The sequence below is a fragment of the Strix uralensis genome, chromosome 2, assembly GCF_047716275.1.
Source record: "Strix uralensis isolate ZFMK-TIS-50842 chromosome 2, bStrUra1, whole genome shotgun sequence".
In the NCBI taxonomy this organism is placed as follows: domain Eukaryota; kingdom Metazoa; phylum Chordata; class Aves; order Strigiformes; family Strigidae; genus Strix; species Strix uralensis.
This window is the reverse complement of record NC_133973.1, coordinates 11535393-11554667: the sequence shown is the minus strand read 5'-3', so window position 1 is coordinate 11554667 and position 19275 is coordinate 11535393. Positions and strand designations below refer to the sequence as shown.

The 19275-nt window shown below is 43.0% G+C and overlaps 3 protein-coding genes across 10 annotated transcripts; 1 reads left to right on the top strand and 2 right to left on the bottom strand.

Annotated features, from left to right (window-relative positions):
• Positions 1-1510: 1510 nt before the first annotated feature.
• On the bottom strand, positions 1511-10674 carry PCNP (PEST proteolytic signal containing nuclear protein). Its single transcript, XM_074855885.1, has 5 exons — positions 10597-10674; positions 6892-7112; positions 4832-4906; positions 4268-4323; positions 1511-3317 (listed from the first exon to the last, which is right to left on the bottom strand). Exons 1-5 carry the CDS (start codon positions 10649-10651, stop codon positions 3188-3190), a joined length of 537 nt encoding a protein of 178 aa, XP_074711986.1. The 5' UTR covers positions 10652-10674; the 3' UTR covers positions 1511-3187.
• Positions 10675-12098: 1424 nt separating this feature from the next.
• TRMT10C (tRNA methyltransferase 10C, mitochondrial RNase P subunit) lies at positions 12099-16225 on the bottom strand. Of its 5 annotated transcripts, none has more exons than XM_074855834.1 (3): positions 16208-16225; positions 14526-14559; positions 12099-13790 (listed from the first exon to the last, which is right to left on the bottom strand). In XM_074855834.1, the coding sequence occupies exon 3, from the start codon at positions 13757-13759 to the stop codon at positions 12512-12514; it is 1248 nt and encodes a 415-aa protein (XP_074711935.1). In that variant the 5' UTR covers positions 13760-13790; positions 14526-14559; positions 16208-16225; the 3' UTR covers positions 12099-12511. The 5 variants fall into 5 exon arrangements, with proteins under 5 accessions (XP_074711935.1, XP_074711926.1, XP_074711909.1 ...); XM_074855825.1 differs by lacking the exon at positions 16208-16225 and adding an exon at positions 15997-16050; XM_074855808.1 differs by lacking the exon at positions 16208-16225 and adding an exon at positions 15531-15660.
• Positions 15615-18045, top strand: TXNL4B (thioredoxin like 4B). 4 transcript variants are annotated; one of them, XM_074855872.1, is made up of 4 exons: positions 15615-15712; positions 16564-16729; positions 17070-17221; positions 17664-18045. In XM_074855872.1, the coding sequence occupies exons 2-4, from the start codon at positions 16598-16600 to the stop codon at positions 17827-17829; spliced, it is 450 nt and encodes a 149-aa protein (XP_074711973.1). In that variant the 5' UTR covers positions 15615-15712; positions 16564-16597; the 3' UTR covers positions 17830-18045. The 4 variants fall into 4 exon arrangements, with proteins under 4 accessions (XP_074711973.1, XP_074711951.1, XP_074711957.1 ...); XM_074855850.1 differs by lacking the exon at positions 15615-15712 and adding an exon at positions 16153-16262; XM_074855856.1 differs by lacking the exon at positions 15615-15712 and adding an exon at positions 16174-16267.
• Positions 18046-19275: the final 1230 nt, after the last annotated feature.

Below are 19275 nucleotides of genomic sequence, written 5' to 3'. Positions count from 1 at the left end.
GTTACGATTTGTCAGTTGGCTGAATACTCTAACTGGGTTATCCATGACACGGGAGTAAACCCGTGAAATTAAAATAGCATCCATCGGATTACTTTACAGATGGGCTGGTTGCGTACTTCTTTCTGCTGACGAAACACAGGCTGACAACATGGACAGGGCACCTCCTATGCTTTTAAAGGGATGAAATTAGGTGTGTAAGGGGCTACATCCGGGATTGCCCGAAACACCGTCACTGGTAGCTGACTGCACTGGTTTTTTGCTTCGTTTGTTTTTAAATTATTATTATTTTAACATAGGTAGCATTAGATGAGTTGGATCCATTCACAACCCAGCAGGCTGAAAAGCGGCCTAGCTGAGGGTAGCACAGAGAAGGTTACTGGGTAACTACTTACATCTTCACCTAACGTCTTGAGTGTTTTGCAACCTGCTCAGGTGCTCAGTAAAGCTTTACTGCTAAGCAAGCGTAAGCCTTCTGAGATAAAACTGCTCAAGTTACGCTGACAGACATTTCAACCATGGATAGGTAGGTATACACACCTTGCTACACTAAGCACCTAAAGCTCTCAGCATATCTCCAGGAAACACTTAAGATAGATCAGGTAGTTTACCAGGAGTTTAAGATTCCTGAATATTCCTAGAAAAAGAACAAAAAAAGTATCACACGCAACTACCCCCCCCCTCCCCCCAACTATCTTCAGGCGCAGACCATGATTATTGTAACAAAAGCCTAGAATTACAAGTTCTAGCTAACATTTGCCTTGACGATACTCTCCAGGTCAGATCTTTCCTGCAAGCGTCAGACATTAAACACCAGCAGATGACCTTGTAGCTACAAGATCAAGCTTGTCAGCTGCTCAGTCCTGAGTGGATTTAGGCCACCCTGATCGATTTTCTTCCGTGAAACAGTGAGAAGGAGCAGAACTCATACACTGAGGGAGGCAGGATCTCTGTTCACCTTCAGCCAAGACCCAGAAGCTGCTGCAGTCTCTCACAAGGTCTAGGATTACATTTATTGACTATGGGAGTATGATAAACAGAACTTTTGCTCTCCCACTTGCATGGAAGGTATTGCCTAGTGTGACTGCTGTTCTGCCTAGTGATTTCCTGAAGGATTTTGAAGTACCAGGAAATTCTGTTGAAATGAAGGTCTACTTCAGCCACAGATGTGGAAGACAGAGGTGGTGGCAGCTTAGCAAAAAAAGCATAGGTCTCAAAGTCATCCTCTTATTCAAAGTTCCCTTTCGCTTTTTTCGTAATACAAGTGACCAAGACAGTATCGAGTAACTACTAAGGAGCAAGATAAAATAGTTATTCACTGTGAATCACCACTATCTTAAAGGGATTTATTTTGACAAACATAACCACGTGTGATAAAAGTAAGTGAAAAGTAAATGCTTCATTTTGCCTTGCCTAGCTCCAGTAATGCCCAAACCAGTTTTGAAAGTCCTGAAAGTCAGTTTTGAAGTGTGTTGTTTTAAATAAACCAAAGAATTCTGCTATGGAAAAAAAATAAGGTATACGTTTTTATGTTACGTTTATAACAAGGCTTTTAAAGAAAATAGTTACAGGTATTCAACTGCATCAGACTTCAAAAGAAGAAAGATTACACATACAATACAAAAATACAAAAAAATATTTTTTAGAACTTACAAACTCAAAAGTCTAAGTGGTCAGAGCTTTCCTAAAATAATAAAAATAAAAATACACGTCAAGATGCACTTTCCTTTCTGCACTTGCAGGTTCAACTTTAACATGAAGAAAGGTTTCAGAAGCAGGATGAAAACAATTAATGTATTGAATTCTATGATCAGTTCCAGGCTGAAATTAATTTAGTGGTCGACACTATCAGGTATTTGAGTTTAAAAAGAGTGGTATGTTTGTTTGGGGAGGGGGGTCAGGGGCGGGGGTGGAGTTGCTGTTGACAACTTTCTGTTTAACCAGTTCTGATAGTAAAAGGTTTTAAAAATAAGCAATCTAAATTAGACTGAAATTTAGACAGTCATTACTAGGTTTGAAATCCTACAGCACTGTTCCGCAGCAAGAAAGCTCGGAAATTAAACTGACCACATAGTTTAATTAGTTCAACAATGACATTGTTGAAAATTACTGCAAAAGGCAGACACGTAGGAAAAGGTCAAGTTTAATTCTGAAGTTGACACTTGTTCAAACCATTAGGACTGCAAATACAGCATTCTTTAACCTGATAGCATCCACTGAGGTCACAGGCATCAAGGCATTTTGTTTTAAATGGCAAGACAGGGAAAGTGCATCTTGGATTTTTCATACTTAAGCAGTGAGTTACTGATTTTTGGTGTGGCTTTTATTCCTTCTAGGCATAGTAAAGAAAAATCTTTCAACCAAATGTGAAGCTTAATGTACATTAGCTTGTCTTCTTGGTGGTGGCTTTTGGGTACTGCAAGGAAATGCTAACAAGCACTACTCAAGGCTAATGATTTAAGAGGAGCACACTGAAAATACTGATTTACCTTTGTAGTGAATATTCTTTACAGACTGTATCTAATATACAGACAAGGCCCATTCCCTTAGGATGAAACAGGCCACAGAAGGTTACACATCCTACATGAAGTTTTGAACAAAATTAGAGCTAAGTTACCAGAGCCACTCAGAGCAACATAATGCCTAGTTTGCAGAGACTTAACAAAAGGAGACTGCAGGGAGAAAAAAAATCCAGATTCTTATTATTTCCTGCATAAGTTGATATTCGAAGTAATAGTCCAGAAACACTTCTAGCACAAGACAATGCTCACTCTCTTTAGCAGTATTCCTAGGAGTCAACTGTTTCTCCTGTTATGAAGAGGGAGCCAGAAGTGAGAATGCAAGAGCATTCAATGTTAACCTCATTAAAGAGACAGTAACCTTTTTCATCCACCTTAATTAACCACTGACCAAAAAAAAAAATAATCTTAAAAAGGTACCACTCCAATTTCTTTATTATCTGTAACCTTTTGAAACTAATCACATGGAACTACAAAATTAGCAAATGCCTTGAAATCTGTATACAAAACATAAATTACCTCTAATTTCAAACTCAGTTATTAGTGTACCACTCAAAATCTTAAAAAAGTGGCTCCAAAGATAGTCTTATACCATTCTTAAAAAAGGAAACTGTTCCTTTAACGTTACACCCTCCCCTCCCCCCAAACACCCAACTCTCAATCCACATCATTTAGTTATTTTCTTGGTCATGGACATTTCCAAGATGAGATTTTATATTTCGTTCCCATAGCTTCTGGTTGTCAGAAAAACCATGCTTTCCTTTATTGAAGGAATTTGGTCCTGCTGAGGTTGGTGTATCCCTGTGAAAAGTAAAACAAGATCAGTTGAGACAGTCAGCTCAGCTACAGCAGTTTGTGCAAAATGACACTGAAATCACCAATTTCAAGTCCAACCTGCCACCAGAAACTATCACACATTTCTTTCTGTTACATCAGGAGTCCTCACTATTAGCAACTGTAACTTGGCCACAGAACTGATCTCTCAGTAGCATGTCAAGACAGAGCAATGAGATGGGGCAGCAGAGGAGGGGGGAGTGGCAGTCACTGCTGCCAGCTGTCAAGAATTTGTTGCAAGGGCTACAAAACTGAGGATCCAAATTTGCTATTGGAGAAAAAACACCACTAAACAGTGGTGAGCCTCCAGAGGACTGACTTTAAGAGTGCTTTATCATGATAAACATCTTTAAAATATACATGCTCAAAATTCATCCCTAACTTAAGTGTAGCCTCCTCTGAAAATGTCCCTATCAGCCTTGTGCTGTCTCAAATTTGTGGCAAGCAGAAGAATTATATATGTTTGTTTCAAAAGCAAACAAGTGATTCTTTGACTCTGAAAGAGATGATTCTTATCTTCCCCCTGCATGGGAGTTTAAAAATCTGACATGACTACCCTATTTCAGGGCAACTTATAAAATGGAGATCTAGACAGATACAAAGTTTAGAAGCAAGCAGGAACTCCCACCTATTACCTTTGCAGGAAGAAAACTAGGTTCTATTTAATGTAGAATCAATTTCTTCCTTAGAAAGGATGCAAATAAAATTCAAAGTGCAAATATAAATTTATTACTTTTAACCTACAGCTGAAACATTTGAAAATATCTGTATTAAAATTTTCATGTTTCTGGAGAAAAACTTCCTGAACATATTCTATCTTCCTATATTTCTAAACCACCTGCAAGACGTGACCTGTGCTGGAGGAGGTATTCTCACACACTCACCCTTCTCCAAACCACAGTTAAGAGCTGACCTACCTTCCAATGTTCTTCATGCGCATCTTGGCTTCTGGAGGCATTTCTTCTGGTTCACTCTACAGAGAGAAAGGAGGTTAGAGTGTGGCCGGGTACCACCTTTTGAACATTTCAAATGCCTGACAAGATAAAGTACAGACTACAGCCCTACAGGAAAGCAAAGTGACTTAGGACAAAACAGAGGTTCTACAAGGTTACTGAAAGAAATACGAAGCCCTTTGTTCACCTCTGTCTAAGAAGGAGCAGTAACATGACAATAAAATATTTATCAAACCAGAGAAAGCCCAACTTTTCTTCGTCTCCCCTTTATCAAGCTCAGAGAAAGCAACCATTAGTTCAAATTACGTTGTGCATCTCATTTTCAGGGAAAAGTTATCAACGCTTTCATGATTTCTTGAACCAACACCGAGCTAAAGTTATACATTCTAAAACAAACACAAGGGATGTTTCTAGGTTGAAAATCCCCGACATTTATTTGAAGAACCTTAAATGACCCACTCCCTCTGCCTAACTCTAACCCACACCAACGGTATTTTAACTTGTGTTGATTACTGGCTTATTACTCACATCTTCATCTTCATTGAAAGCTGCTGCTACGGAAAGGGTTTTTGGAGCAAGGGTTGGAACGGGCTCTTTAGGCTTCTGAAAAAGACCAAACGCACAAGTAAAGTAAGTCCACCAACTCAAAAAACCTACCCTTGGAATTTTAAATATTTTGGTAAAATGAAGTCAAACATCTTCACTGAAATGGGCAATGAGGGGGGAAAAGTGGTTTTGTTTGAATCAAGGAGATGAAGGTTTCTCTCTAATGAAAAAGGAAAATGGCTGCTCATTTGTGTGAGATACACTCTAAAAGGCAAGCCAAGCCCTCTCATATTACAATTCCCCACAAGCAGCTCTTAACTTTCTAGCACACTGCAGGGGTACGCAGCCACTGATGCATGACATGAACAATTAAATCAGAACCTGAATAAATTGTGATATTCAAAATTTTACTATGTCACCCTTTCCATTATTCTTTTGAAGTATTCTTATCCATCAATGCCAGGAAGATAAATATGTTTACTTTCTTGTCTTTTAAAAACTTAACATCCTTCTGGCTTAAAAAAATTACATACTTTTAAACTAGCATCAGTGTGCATCACACAGCCTGATTAATACAGGGCTCTTTTAAAAAGTGTTATTTTCATTTCCAGTAAATACCTTCCTGTATTTAAAATGTTAAGAAGCTATCAAACTCACAACTGTTACATGTCATACAACAGAGACACAGAAACTAACTTTGAGACCACTAAGAAAGCACTGAGTCATCAGTAACAGTTTGCTGTGACAGTATTACCAATTATCTAAATCATATATGGTGCTTCCTCCATTTTGATTTTATGGGTGATTATTTCATATACACTCATAGTTTTGAAGCTGATACTGCAACAGTCCTTATGCAACTGTCTACAGCTATTCCTCACCAATAGCGTGTAATGTATAAATACTGTGACATTTTTTAAAGCATCAGCTCCACAGGAACAGGTAACATACTAAGGGAGTAAAACTGACTAAAAAGAAACAGGATTAAGTTTCAGCACTGTCCAATGTGGTACACTGCCAGTCACCCACTAAATTCAGTGAGCCAGAAATCTTGAGCCAAATTTAGTGCCGCTGTATGTATCTTTCTGAATGAGAAATCAGAACTTGCTAGTGGCTCAGAGAAGGCAGCTTTTTCCAAAGTCTGAGCTGACCTGATGGCTTTATACCCTAGAACGCTGTCAGCCCACATCTCCCTCCTATCTCAAAATAACAGAGCCCCCTCTTCATCTTTTGCAGGATCCATAAAATGCTGGCATTGCAGGTGCAAGCCTTTCATGCTTACAGTTTGAATTTAATTCAGACAAGGACTTATAATGTATCCATCACAGTGGTACGGGGGAAGTGTAAATGAACCGTATTAACCAGAGAGGCAGCATCTGGCTTGTCCTTGCCCAAGCTACTAGAGGATTAGTTCGGTAGTAAGGAGAGGCGTCAGACTCGCATCTGAACGAGCACAAGGATACCTTGTACTGGACGATAAGGGGATCAGAATTCTTAGAAACCTATGGAACGAAGCCTCCCCTCTTGCATACAGTATAAATGAATCATACTGACCTTGCAAAGAACAGGCAAAGTCATGGAAAATAAACTATACTTCCTCATGCTAAAATAAGATCTTTGGAGTGGAAGACGACCTATTAAGCCACCTAGGAGAGCTCTTGCTTTCTTGTAGCTTTAAGCGTTCCATGCAATGAAGCTCCCAGCACTCATTTCAAAGTAACCCGAACAGTTTAACAAGTCTGCTCATTTCCCCCAGGAAATTATTCCAGACTTATCAAATCTCACTACAAAATTATTCTGTATGTTCAAAGATCTACAGTTCATTTCAATCAAGTCTTATGTTTCCTGGGACAACCGACCCGATGATTAATCACCTTGAAGTACTTACACATGCACGACTAGCTGGCCCTGCAATGCTTTCTTAAACTTTATTCGAGTTACCCTCGTGTAATTCAAGGCTTTCCTTCTGCAAGGAAGCCTCCCCAAAATACTTCCCCCTTTGCCTCACTTTCCCTAAAATTAAAAGCCCTCAGACAACTTACATTTGCTCCTAGTTTGATGGATATTGCAGATGCCTTCTTTGCTGTCTGACTGCCTATGGAAAATCCAAACTTGGACATTTTGGCAGGAGCAGGCTTTGCGGTGAAGTCTTCAGCTTCTTCATTAGCTGCTCGTTTCTCTGCGCTGCGACTCGAACTTTCTCCTCCATTACTGGAAGAAACAGTCTTAGTTTTCACAGGTTTTTCTGCCTCTTCTTCAGGTCCTGGTGAAGTCGAAACAACTTACCAAGATGAGCTATTTTTACTGAGCAGATTGATGGGAGCAGCAACCTCAAAAAGCATTATACTTTGGGTGCAATAGGTAAGGTGTTTTTAGTGACAGCAGTTTCCACCAACGTACATTTAGTGGACAGCAAAACACAAGAGGAGAAGAAACTGCAAGCACTCCACTACTTGTAAAGAACTTCTTGTATACGAGCCAGGAAAACAATCTTGAAGCACCATCTCTTTATTTAGTATGGAAGTCAAAGTTCATGTAGTAAATTAAATGTAGATGACTAAATCTTTTTAGGGTTTAAGTTGCCATAGATAAGCTTTCATAACTGGAATCCCAATTCCAAATCTAGAGTAGATAACCTAAGTTAAAATTAATTCTACTAAATTTCTACAAAAACATGTCCATGCCAGTCTCTAGGCTTCTCTGGCACAACTCTAAAATCATGGAAGTGACTACAGTGAGGCCGGCTGTCTCAATCATGTTTCAAGTCACTGCTTGTCCGCATCTCATCTGTAATAAATCTGCCAAGCTCTGCTTGAGGAAGGAATCAGCACTAGAAAAACATATATATAGATTTCACCTTTTCTGGTTTTGTATAAAGTCATGGAAAACATAGCAGCTGAACAATGATCCACAGAGGAAAAAAAACACTCAAAATCACATTTTCATTCCTACAGACTCGGCTTCTTCAGCTACACCAAGAGACAAAACTGTCCTTGGAAAACTCGTACTGAACATAGTAAATGCTTCAGCAAAAATACATTTCTCTGCTGCTGCAATAAGATAATCACTGCAGTAGCAGAAGGAAAAAAAAAAAAAACATGCATTGGTGAATGGACAGGGAAGTACTCATACTATCAGTCTAAGAAAAACTGGAGCTAGCACCAGTTCCTCATTATATCGAGTGGAGAAAAGGCCCCTCCATGCACAGCGTATTCAGACCATCAGGGAAGAAAGCTCTTCGCACTGCTCTCCAACAGCAAAAAGCTATTAAGTAAGATAGAGCAATGGGAGAGAAGCCAGTCTGGACAGGGGGTCAACAAGACTGTAGCTCTGAGAAAGAGGAAGCAAACAACATCAGGAAAAAGAAAAACTAGGGACACTGTCTATGTATTTTTTTCTGCTATTTCCCAAATGTTAAGCAGCAGAATATACCCTTTCTACCTCACTCTTCTAGCTATCAAGGTGATAAGTAATTGGAACAAAAATGGATTATTCACCTTTGGAAACATGGCAGATCACCAAAAAAAAAAAAAAAAAAAAAAGCAGTAACTGTAATCAATTTCACTCTATTAAAAAATGCTACTAATCTGTACCACAAGAAATTTGATGCAGAAAGTATAGATATAAAAGTGAAAAACAAAGGAGGAAAGAGAAACAAGCAAAATTTACACAAGTGACCTTGGGCACTGGCTGTTGTCTTAGCACAGTTTCCCAGACAGCAGTCTTCAAGGCTACGAGAAACTCTTTACAGCTAGTCCATGAAATCACATTAAACAGAATATTCAATTACAAGTCCAGTCTAGGTACACTAGAGACTGTAAGGTGATTCAAGGGTAGGTAGAAGATTCATTAGCCTTAAAAGTACTGGAACCATGGGCCTAAAAGTCTTCTTTTTCTTAAGACACAAAATCCACAGCAGCCCAAATCTCAGCGCACATCGGAGCAGTCCAGGTTCCTAAGCTAATGCTAGCTTGAAGCTAATTACACTACAGCTTACTTCTTTGACTGCGAATTCTAGAATATTGCTAAGCACAAGATAAAGCCTAACAAAGTTTAACCACATCTCTTTTCTCACCAAAATATTAAATAGCTTCTCTCTCAAAACTAGCTCCTATCACCACTGTATTCTGAACGTTACTTCTGCTAGGCTCCACTTAGGATGAACTATAGACTGCTGAAAGAAATGCTCTTACTTGCTGAAGGAGCAATAAAGGGCATAGGACGATTAGGGTAGGTGGGGAGGGAGCCATTGTGCTGTTCTGTTTCCGCAGGAAACAGAAATGCAGACATATATTATCCATTAGACAGGTCTTTCCCATCTCCCATGCATATATATTTTTCAAGACATTAAGGCTTCTTTATTACTTCCTAGAGGTGTCGAGGAGGTCATACTTCACCTACAGAAAGCATCAGTACTATTTCAAAAACGAGTCTGACCAGTGCTCTTTTCATGGATCACAGTAATAACAAGCTGTCCTACCTCACAGTTGAGTTTTCCTTATGAGTCTCAACAGCTGTGTAACTGGACAACTTCCACTACCTAGGTGGTTTAAGTGACAAGACTAACAGTGCTAGTTGCGCAGCATTTCAGGATCTCCTGCCCCTGGAAGCATGACCATTGGTGGTGGTGGGAACAAACCAGTCACAGCTAAGTTAACTTTAAGGTACATCCCACTGATCTTGGCAAAAGCTAAAGACTCTAAAGTGCTTTTAAAAATCATCAGGGAGTGACTATCCTTCCTTAGGGCCAGTGTACCATAATCCATTAAAATCATGTTCCAGTGCACCAAAGAGTACACAAGACAGCATGGATAACTGACATACTGATGCTGTCCAGTTACCGTGTTACTAATACAAAAAAAAAACAAAAACAAAACAAAACAACCAAACCAAAAAACCACACAAACCAGAGAAACGAGAGTCAAAGAACTACCTAAAATCAAGTATTACTGTTCATATTTTAGTGATTATCAGAAATAACAATCACTGTTGAGGCTACTGTAATTGGTTTACAAGCTTAATTTAATTTTTCAATAGATCAGAGAAATGCCTTCTTCCTATAGATATACTTAAACAAAAAAAAAAAGCAGGAAAGAAAAGCTTTATCTTTGCAAAAACTGTCTTCTGAATTTTAAGTCAGGAGAAGAAAGCAGGAAAGAAACACATGACAAAAAATTTTTGAAGAACTGATAGTAAGTAGTACAGAAGATGACAGGAATGTCCAGTATTAATATAAATACTATAAAACCAAACAAAAAACTTGCAGATTGCTATCAAGCAAAAAACCCAGGATGCTTAAAACAGCAGATAAAGGATATTCACAGTACCCATTTTTAAAAGGTACCACAGCTGTTAAAAGCTAATCTTTAAGGAGTTGTCTTCATCCTTGCCAGCAGCAACGGTCAAATTTCTCTCTGTACACGGCAGAAGCACTCCATGTATTTTTTACAAAGAGAGAAATAACGCAGTTACACGGACAAGGAGAAGCTGTTAGATTGTTTTAAAAAGCTCCTGTAAGGCTGAGGCTAATCCTCAGGCGTGAGGTCAGCGGGCCCAGACCGCGGCCTCTCCGCCAGCGCAGCCCCCTCAGGCCCAGGCCGCCCCCTCTCCCCGCAGGGCCAGGCACCGCACGGCCCAGGCCGGCCCAGCTGGGGGCGACACCCTTGGACCCCCCCCCACCCCTGGAGGACCGACCCGGGCCCCCTGCCCACCCCGCAGCTACGCGGCGAGAGGCGCTACATGTTCACCTCCTCCGGGCTGCGGCCGCTTCGCCTTCTCCCCCTCAGCTCTGCCGTCCGCCATTTTCCCCCGCCTCCACCTCCCGCGCCGCGCATGCGCGCTGCCCCGCCGCTGCTCTTCCACCCCCCGGCCCTCCCCCCGACCATAGAGAAAGTGCGGGCGGAGGCCAGAGCGGCCGGGCCAGCCCCGCCTCGCCCGGCGCGGGGGGAGTGACGCGAGCGGAAACTTCGCTCTCGGCGCGGCGGGGAGGGTGGGACAGCCGGGAGCGGTGCCGCGCTGGCGCACGGCCGGCGGGGGAGCGACGAGTGCCGCGGCGCACGCGGCCCCCGCTTCCCTCCCGCAGGGCGGGGGGGGCTGGAGGCTCGACGTCACCCGCCGCTTCCCCCCGACATCACACGCAGAGCCCCCGCCGCCCTGGTGTTGAGAAGCAGCACGTCCACCCGCGGCGCGGGCGGCTGCCGTGCTCACTGGCGCGCCCTCCCCCCTGCTCGCGGTTTAAAAATCCCCTTCCGTCCTGCACCAACGTGAGCTCAAGTGAGCAATGACGTCATTTTTTCCCCTCCCAAAGCGCAAACCAGTTCACTCATCAGAAATGGCTATTTGATGGGAGAAACGGCGAACAGGAGGCACGCTCCGGCAGCGCGCAGCTCCCCGTTCTATTCCTCACAGGAGGAAGAGAGAGGGGCTGTCTGAGCCAGGCGGCCGGTCCTTGCACCCGAGGGCTCAACCGGGGGCTGGAAGGCGCCCTCGGCGCCCCCGAAGCACCGCCCCAGGGTGCAGCTTGGCCGACTGCCCAGCCACGCGCTGCCGAAAGGAACGGGTCTTTCTCCAAGCCAGGGTTTCCCCACGCGTACCCCCGTGCTTCACGGGCAGTATTCAGGTAGCGTGTCTACTCCTTCCAACCCCTCCTCGCAGCGACACGTAAGAGGCAAGACAGGGAGAGCATCACCACCAACCCCTGGTGTGTTTGAAGTCTACTCTTCAAAAATTACACGCCCCGCTCCTAGTTTTTGAATTTTCAGAACAAAGCTCCCCCATTTACCATCACTCACTTGAAGCATCAGGGTAGTCAACTAGACTAAATCAAAAAGATTTAACCACCCACAAAGAGATCCCTCCTCATCCTACAGACAGCAGGAAGAACTGTATTTAGCAACATGCCCCTTGTAGCTCTGCAGCCAGGACACAGACTTTCCCAGAGAGGCCAGTCAATACATTTTCAGCTGTCAGAAATATTAAAAGGCTCCCTGCCCCTCTCAGTATTTACTAATAGGAATGTTTATCATCTCAAAAGTTCCAGCACTTTGGGAAATCTACATTACACAGGCCTCAAGGATAAAAATCAGGGTCAAGAAATTTGGCTTATTCCTCTCAAATAGGGTCCTGATGTTGTTCCAGATATAGAACACTAACAAACAAATTGGGCAACCCCCCAAACCCATGCTAGGTTTTGACCATTTGTTTTTAGTTCAGCTATCAGAAGCCAATTCATCTACACACCAAAAGAGGATTTAGGAAGTGACAGGGAAATATCTTTTATTTCATCTTGGCTCACCTTTCAGAACAAGAGTGTGGGTGGCGTCCATCCATTGCAAACCCAAAGCACTGAGGCGTTCTCTGAAGAACAACCTTCACGTTCAGTTGCAGTCACCCTTGTCCCAGCATGGTTCAACTGAACAGATGGATATTTGTTGTACAGAGTAATTTTTTAGAACAGATTATCTCATTTCTCATACACAATTTCAATAATGTGTGAATAATTTTAAACAGCTGGAATACTAAAGTAATTGAAAAAAAAAATCCCTAACAACAGTACTTTCAAATTTAACCAACAAAGACAGGTTAGAGATAAAAAGCTGAACATATCTGCAGAAGTCCCAAGAAACCGGAGCATTAAAAAAAATCATTCTTGTTCCCACCACTCTACTTTCGTGTTAGCTTCTTAGAGTAGTTCTTGGCAAATTGCTTTTCTAATTCTTCATGTCTCTTTCCAAGTTTAAGCATGTTGACCAGGCTTAAGGTTTTTTTCAGTTCATGTACAGGCTTGCTTACAAAGCCACAATATTTCCTTTTTGGAACAAATTCCAGAGCCTTCCTCCAGTCTCCAGTATCTTTCAAGGTTAATAAAATATGCATCATTTGATCCAGTGTGAGATTTTTGGCACCAATATTCCAAAGCAAGTACTTCTCCAGTGGAAGGGCTGCAGTCTCCAGCCCCAGTCGCTTTGCCCGTGCTAAAGAGACTCCTGTTTTTATGCTCTTGTCAACTATTGACCCAACAATATAGATTTTATCATGATCAAATGTTTTCATAACTTTAGGAGAATCAGCAGTCAGATAGATAAGCTTATCCTTTGGAAAGACTTCTGTGTAGCACTGGTCTGTCACAGTGATAAGCAATTTGCCCCATGCCTCTCTATAATGCTTGATAAATTCCTTATGATAGAGGCTGTCTTCTTTGAAGTTACAGAAGTGGATGTGGAACGGATCCGCAGATCTTCGATTGCAGCCTTCGCTGAATACCATCTGTCTCACTGCATTTGCCACTTCTCGGGCGGACATATCTTTTTCATAAGACATGTCAAACACTAGAGGTTGGCCAAAGATCATAGACTGAGCAGCCCTCCAACTGTATGCTCTATCCATACAGCTGGCCCACAAACATATGAATGAATTCCTTTTGGCCTCATCAGCTTCTGAAGCTTGCTCTTTTGTTTCCAGCCTCCTTTCCCTTTTCTCATCCATCTTTCTTTTGTCATTTCTCTTGTAAAGTTCTCTGACATGTAAAAATTTTAAATACTTCTTTTGGGCTGACTTGGAAGAACATTCCATAAAGGTTTTTAGCTGTTCTTCGGTGATATTTTCTGGAACCAATCTGCCAGCTAGTCTCCACATCTCCACAGTCTCACGTGCAGCAGCCAAAGTGGAAAGCTCCTTATGCTCAGAGACCGTCTCACCGACGACTTCTGGCAACCCAGACTTCATTACTTTCTTCCATGCATCTAAATCTAGTTTTTCTTTGGGATTGCATGAATTGTCCTGCTTCAGGCAAAGTGATAAACTCAGAGTTCTACTGAGTGGAAGCAAATCCTTTTTCATCCCATGTTGTGCAGCAAACGGAAGGACAGGACTTCTTAAAATTTTTTTCAGAAACATATTAGCAGACTGCATACTTAGGCATGTGCTGTGTTCAAACACTTATCTGCAAAACACCAATAAAAGGGGAAAAAATTGTCAGAAATCATAAAGAAAACACACACAGACTTTCATCCTTAGTAACATGCACAGACAATAACTTACCTCTTGGAGAATACTAGAAATTCCTACCTCCACTATTACTTTTCTACTATTTTCCACACAAAAACAGCGTATGTGGCACTGCTGTGAACACACATGGTTAGCTCTGCTCCTTAGAACAGCTTTACTTATTGTAATCCAAAATACGGTCAAAAAACCTTTAAATATTGAGATCCATTTCAATTATCTGTATCATATGAGAAGTAAGAACCTCCACAACCAAAATATGTGAAATGCTTATTTCCGGAGGTGCCTACCTAATTTACCCACACTGTGAAAATGGACAAGATGCTTCATCTTGTAACATTTTCTGGAACAACTCTGTATCATGGAAAATCACATTTTTGCTTTTACCATTATATTTGGGACAGCTCTATTTGCAAACGTTAGTACTAAAGTTTTTCCTCTTCTGTGCATTTCCACACTGCAGGCCACTGGAACTACTGACCCAATGCCAGTTTCACTAAGCCAACACTACTGCCACTGAAGGCACTCCTACATCCCCTGAGCCCCTTGTTCCTGGCTCCCTCAGCAGTGCAAGCACTCGCATGGCTGCACTATGAGCCAAATCAGAGACCTGATCTTAGGGACAGCTAACCAGAAGGTGGAAAAAGGAGAAAAAGCTAGTTATCAAACCCACCCTAATGAGTTTCCACGCCTGATTCACCAGACACCTAGAAAGAAGAGATGGAAGAATAAACAACTAGTATAGAAAAAGACAATCTTTTCTCTTTCTGGCAAATTGCCTGTGGAGCTGATGGCACATAAAGCTGAGGACATGAAACCCACAGTCCCATTAATTTCATACACATTTGTATTTAAATGTAAAAAGTCTGCAGAAAGAAAACCATCAAAGACTGTTTAATGTTTTCCCTGTGCTATGCAAACTTACTTAAGTAAAATCAGTGAAGTTTCACTGTCTGAGAAAACATGATTCAGCCCAAACATAAAAATTAGCTCCAAATTTTGAAAGCAAAATTCACAATCTCCCTAATAACTTACCACTTGAAAATAATTTGATATACAGAACAAGTTAAATCTAATTTTTGGGTGTTATATATACCTGCCCAGATAAAAAGCCACAGAAATAGTAGCGTATTATTAGGAAATATCATATAAACCGGCATGCATTTTACAATATGTAATTGGTCAAATTGCTGACCTTTCAATTTTGGCTGTTATTAAGATAAAACAACCAACCAACCTTATAATGAGAAGTTAAGAGAAAATGAGTGTTAGAATAGAGGTGTTCATAATTTTACAGTAAGCGCATTAAGCATTAAACATACTTGCAAAGGTAATAATCAAAAGAGTATGTTGTCCAGCTTGGAAAAATCAAGGGATCAGTTCCTCTGTTAACTTACATTACTGGAGCTCCAATTAAGTCAATAGTTAGAAGGCAGATTGACACAATCTGAATACTTGATGACAGCTTTTGAATAAAAGCCAAGTTACCTTTCAGTGCACACCACCACATCATTACTGCAAGAATTACTCTAAATCTCTTTGAACAACCTAGATTTGTAGGACTGAAAAGTATTTTTCTGATACTTTTTTTTTTTTTTTGGCCTGACTTCACTGTAACTCATCCCTGGAAGAGAAAGGCCCTTCACAGATACTACAGAGAGTGAATAACCGGCCTTACCTCGCCAGCACAGATGCCAACCCCGGCTGCCGGCAGGCCGGAGCCCGGCGCAGAGGCGGCGCGGGGAGGGCGCCCGGCCCGCGCAGTAAGCGGTGGGGCGGCTCCCCCCGAGAGCGCGGCACTCCCCGCTCCTGAACAACTTCTAAACCAGCCCACAACCGAACCGAGACGCTACAAGCTGGGTAACACCTCGCAGCACCCCGCTGCGCCCCACAGCCCTCGCGGGGACACCGGCGCGGCCCGCTCCCCGCTGCTGCGGCGGGGGAGCGCGGCCTGCGGGACACCGCGCCGCAGGCCCGACCCGCGCCCGCCGCCGAAAGCCCCAAGGCCACCGGCGGGCCGAGGAGGGGAGCACGGCGGGGTACCTCAGGACCCCGCGCCCGCGGGCGAGTCTCTCGCCGTTAGCCCCCGGCGGCGGGAAACCGGGGGCTGGAAAGGCCTCCCCCTCCAGCGGCTGCGCCTGCACCTGCCCGAGCTCTGGCCGCGCTCCAGCTCGCCTAAGCTCGGCTCGGCTCGGCTCCGTCCCGTCCCTCCCCGAGGCCTCTAGGCGCCGACCGCTCCGCCACCTCCAGCTCACCCGAGGCGGAGCGGCTCGCGCATGCGCCCCTGGGCCCGGTCCCCCGCGCCTTCCCGCCCGGGCCCGGCGCGCTGCTCCTTGGCTCCCCGGGGCTCCGCACCTGTACCACCAAGGTTCCGGCCCGCTCTTCTCCCCCCACCTCAGGGCGCTGCGGGGTACGGTGAGCCCGCGGGGCAGGCCCGGCCCGGGGCGGCGGTCTGCACCCGAACCTCGCCGGGAGCCCTCGGGGGGGCTGTCGGTGGGGCCCTGCCGCTGCCCCTGGTGCGGGGCGAGGCCCTGCGGGACGGGGAAGGGCCTGAGCCCGCCGCCATGCTGGGCTGGGGCGTGAGGCAAATGCTGGGGCCCGGGGGGTTTGTCAGCCCGGTGTGGCGGTCGGTGATTTCTCTCTTCTTTCAATAGCATGAAGAAATTTCGCTTATTTTTGACGCAGGTTTCTTTCTTTTTTCTAACCGTCAGGTAGGGATTTTAGTGTAAGTCGTGGTGTGTCGAGATGAGTTTTCTGCTGCCCAAACTGACCTGTAAGAGGGAGGTGGATCAGGCAATAAAAAGCGTGGCAGAGAAGGTTTTGGTTCTGCGGTTTGGAAGAGATAACGATTCTGTTTGTCTGCAGCTCGATGATATTGTAAGAACAATTTTTAAATTTTTTTTTTTTAAATGATCTTTGCTAGTATACCTGTTGCATACAAGAGAGCGTCATATGTTGCTTTTGGCTAATATGATGTCTTATGAAAATTTTGGTGACAAATGTAAAATGAAATAATACTACATAAACCAGTTTGAATATTCAGCAAATGTTTATGTTATTATAGTGGGTGTACAAAGTGCTTGAAGTAGATAAGACATGACATTCTAGCCCTGCTTAAACTGATAAGACACAGGAGAAATGGGCTTTATAAAGCCTGCCACCCTTTTTCCTCGTGTGCCTCAATCCATTTGTCATCCACCTTTCTCACTCTTTTCAGCTTGCAAAGACAGCTCATGACCTAAGTAAAATGGCAGTCATTTACCTGGTGGATGTGAACAAGGTTCCAGTGTACACCCAGTATTTTGACATCAGTTATATTCCTTCTACTGTATTTTTCTTCAATGGACAACACATGAAGGTTGATTATGGGTATGTCATCCTACCTGGCACTACGTATGATATCTGTAAGAATTATCAGTCTTTCTTTATGTAACTGTGTCTAGGGAAGGTAATGTTTGAAAACTATAATGTTTTTAGCAGCATCTGCATTGAGAACACTGTTGGGAGCAAGGAGGATGTAAAATTAAGAAGTATTTTGAAATATGCTCTGATGCAATAAGTAGGTGTCAGCTGTGAAACATGCCCGACTCTGCAAAATACAGTATAGTTAAAGTCTTAGACATGACACTGCACCTTTTGGGACTTTGGAGGTCACAGCATACTCCTGACTTGGTTATACCATTACCAGTGTGGTTCATTCTTTCAGAATGACCAGATCAGAACCCCTAATACATCTTTTCTTGTCTTTAGGTGGTTCTGCTTTTAACACTTTAATGTTACAATTCTGCCTTTATCTTATGCTTATTTTTAGGTCTCCAGATCATACCAAATTTGTAGGAAGCTTCAAAACAAAGCAAGACTTTATAGATCTGATTGAAGTGATCTATCGTGGAGCAATGCGTGGAAAGCTCATTGTGAGAAGTCCCATTGATCCCAATAACATTCCTAAATACGACCTTCTCTACCAAGGAATTTAATGGGTTGACCTGAGAAAAAGAATTACGGAAATGGCCGATGTTCTAGATCCCTTTTTCTCTTCAAGGATTTTTAGCCACCTCTAACACCATGGGACACCTTCACATGTGGGACAGTTTGAGTGTTTATTTTGAAGGTTCATATTGGTCTCCTTTTGAAGACAGACATTCTGCCATCTCACACTTCTCATCAATAAAGCTACATACTCACGCGTAGAATTCTCACAAGTGACTGTTCTTTGAGTTGCATGCTGACCAGCACCTAGAAAACAGGCAGGCTGTATGCATCCTCAATGACGACATCTCCACTGCAACTTTCTTAAGTGAACTAAGGCACTATATAGTCTATTAATTGTCTATTTAGTACCACTTTTATTCGGATGTAATAACAGTAAACTTATCTTTATTTAAAAAGCTATGCATGCTCTCAGAGGCATTCAACTGACTGTGCCTTTCCAATGGAATCTTACACTTTTACCCATTACTGGATAACAAAATGGGAGCTTTTTCAAAGAGCATTAGAGGTGACTGAAATCTGAAATGGATATAAACACAAAAGGGAACTCTGTCGCGGATGAAAGTATTGACACGGTAATATTTAGTAAGAAATCTAGGTTTATTAATAACTAACAGCAATTTGTTATTATAAAATAATTCAGAAATACTAAAAGAAAGAAAAGCGACTTATTCAGATTCTAAAATGACAAGATTCACACTAACTCACTTAACGGTACCTATATATATATATACACGTGCATGCACATAACAAAATGGACAAACATACAGAAACAAAGGTGTTTGGATTCAGTAGAATGAACACAGAACAGACATACACACACAGAAACAAGGGTACGTACCCACACGCACACACACACAGTAAAGAGAAGCTAGCTCAAAGAAAATTTCCCTCTTGAGTTTAGAGTAAATACTCACAATGCCTTGGCATTCCTCAACGGGCGATAATTGAGACTTAAGCGGGGGACTTCGCCCTGGCCTTCCGTCTGGAGCAGACGACACCTTAAGGGTTTGGTACCTGAGAGGCGTCCCAGCTCAGGGGAGATGCTGGTCACAGGCCCACTGCGATCCAGGAGAGCTCAAAGGGTCTCCCTGGTGGTCGCCATTTATAGGGTCCAAGATAATTGACTTTTGTCAAATGCCTTCTGGTGCCTTCCAGCAGTTACAAAAGAATTTGATTAATGTGCGACTCTGTTATTGTTCCCATTTGACCACATCCCAGTCACAGGTGTGCCAGGCCCTTAGGAGTTGATGGGCCATTTTAACCATTTCCGAGCAATCGGGAGGGGCAGGAGCCAGGCTCGTTAACATTGTCAGTCCTTATCTCCACAGACTGGTGTATAGCTGGGGGATGTGGGTGGAATCGCACCTAGCACCAAGCAGCCCAACAAAGAGGGGCGGGGGGGGGGGGGGGGTAGGGGGTAAAGGATTGCA

Excerpts from the sequence above, each read along its gene's own strand:
- PCNP (XM_074855885.1), bottom strand. The coding sequence starts at position 10,651 with ATGGCGGACGGCAGAGCTGAGGGGGAGAAGGCGAAGCGGCCGCAGCCC. Across the intron at positions 4,907-6,891 it reads CCATCAAACTAGGAGCAAAT|AAGCCTAAAGAGCCCGTTCC; the intron begins GTAAGTTGTCTG and ends GGTCTTTTTCAG. Across the intron at positions 3,318-4,267 it reads CGCATGAAGAACATTGGAAG|GGATACACCAACCTCAGCAG; the intron begins GTAGGTCAGCTC and ends TACTTTTCACAG.
- TRMT10C (XM_074855834.1), bottom strand. The coding sequence starts at position 13,759 with ATGCAGTCTGCTAATATGTTTCTGAAAAAAATTTTAAGAAGTCCTGTC.
- TXNL4B (XM_074855872.1), top strand. The coding sequence starts at position 16,598 with ATGAGTTTTCTGCTGCCCAAACTGACCTGTAAGAGGGAGGTGGATCAG. Across the intron at positions 16,730-17,069 it reads GTCTGCAGCTCGATGATATT|CTTGCAAAGACAGCTCATGA; the intron begins GTAAGAACAATT and ends CACTCTTTTCAG. Across the intron at positions 17,222-17,663 it reads CACATGAAGGTTGATTATGG|GTCTCCAGATCATACCAAAT; the intron begins GTATGTCATCCT and ends GCTTATTTTTAG.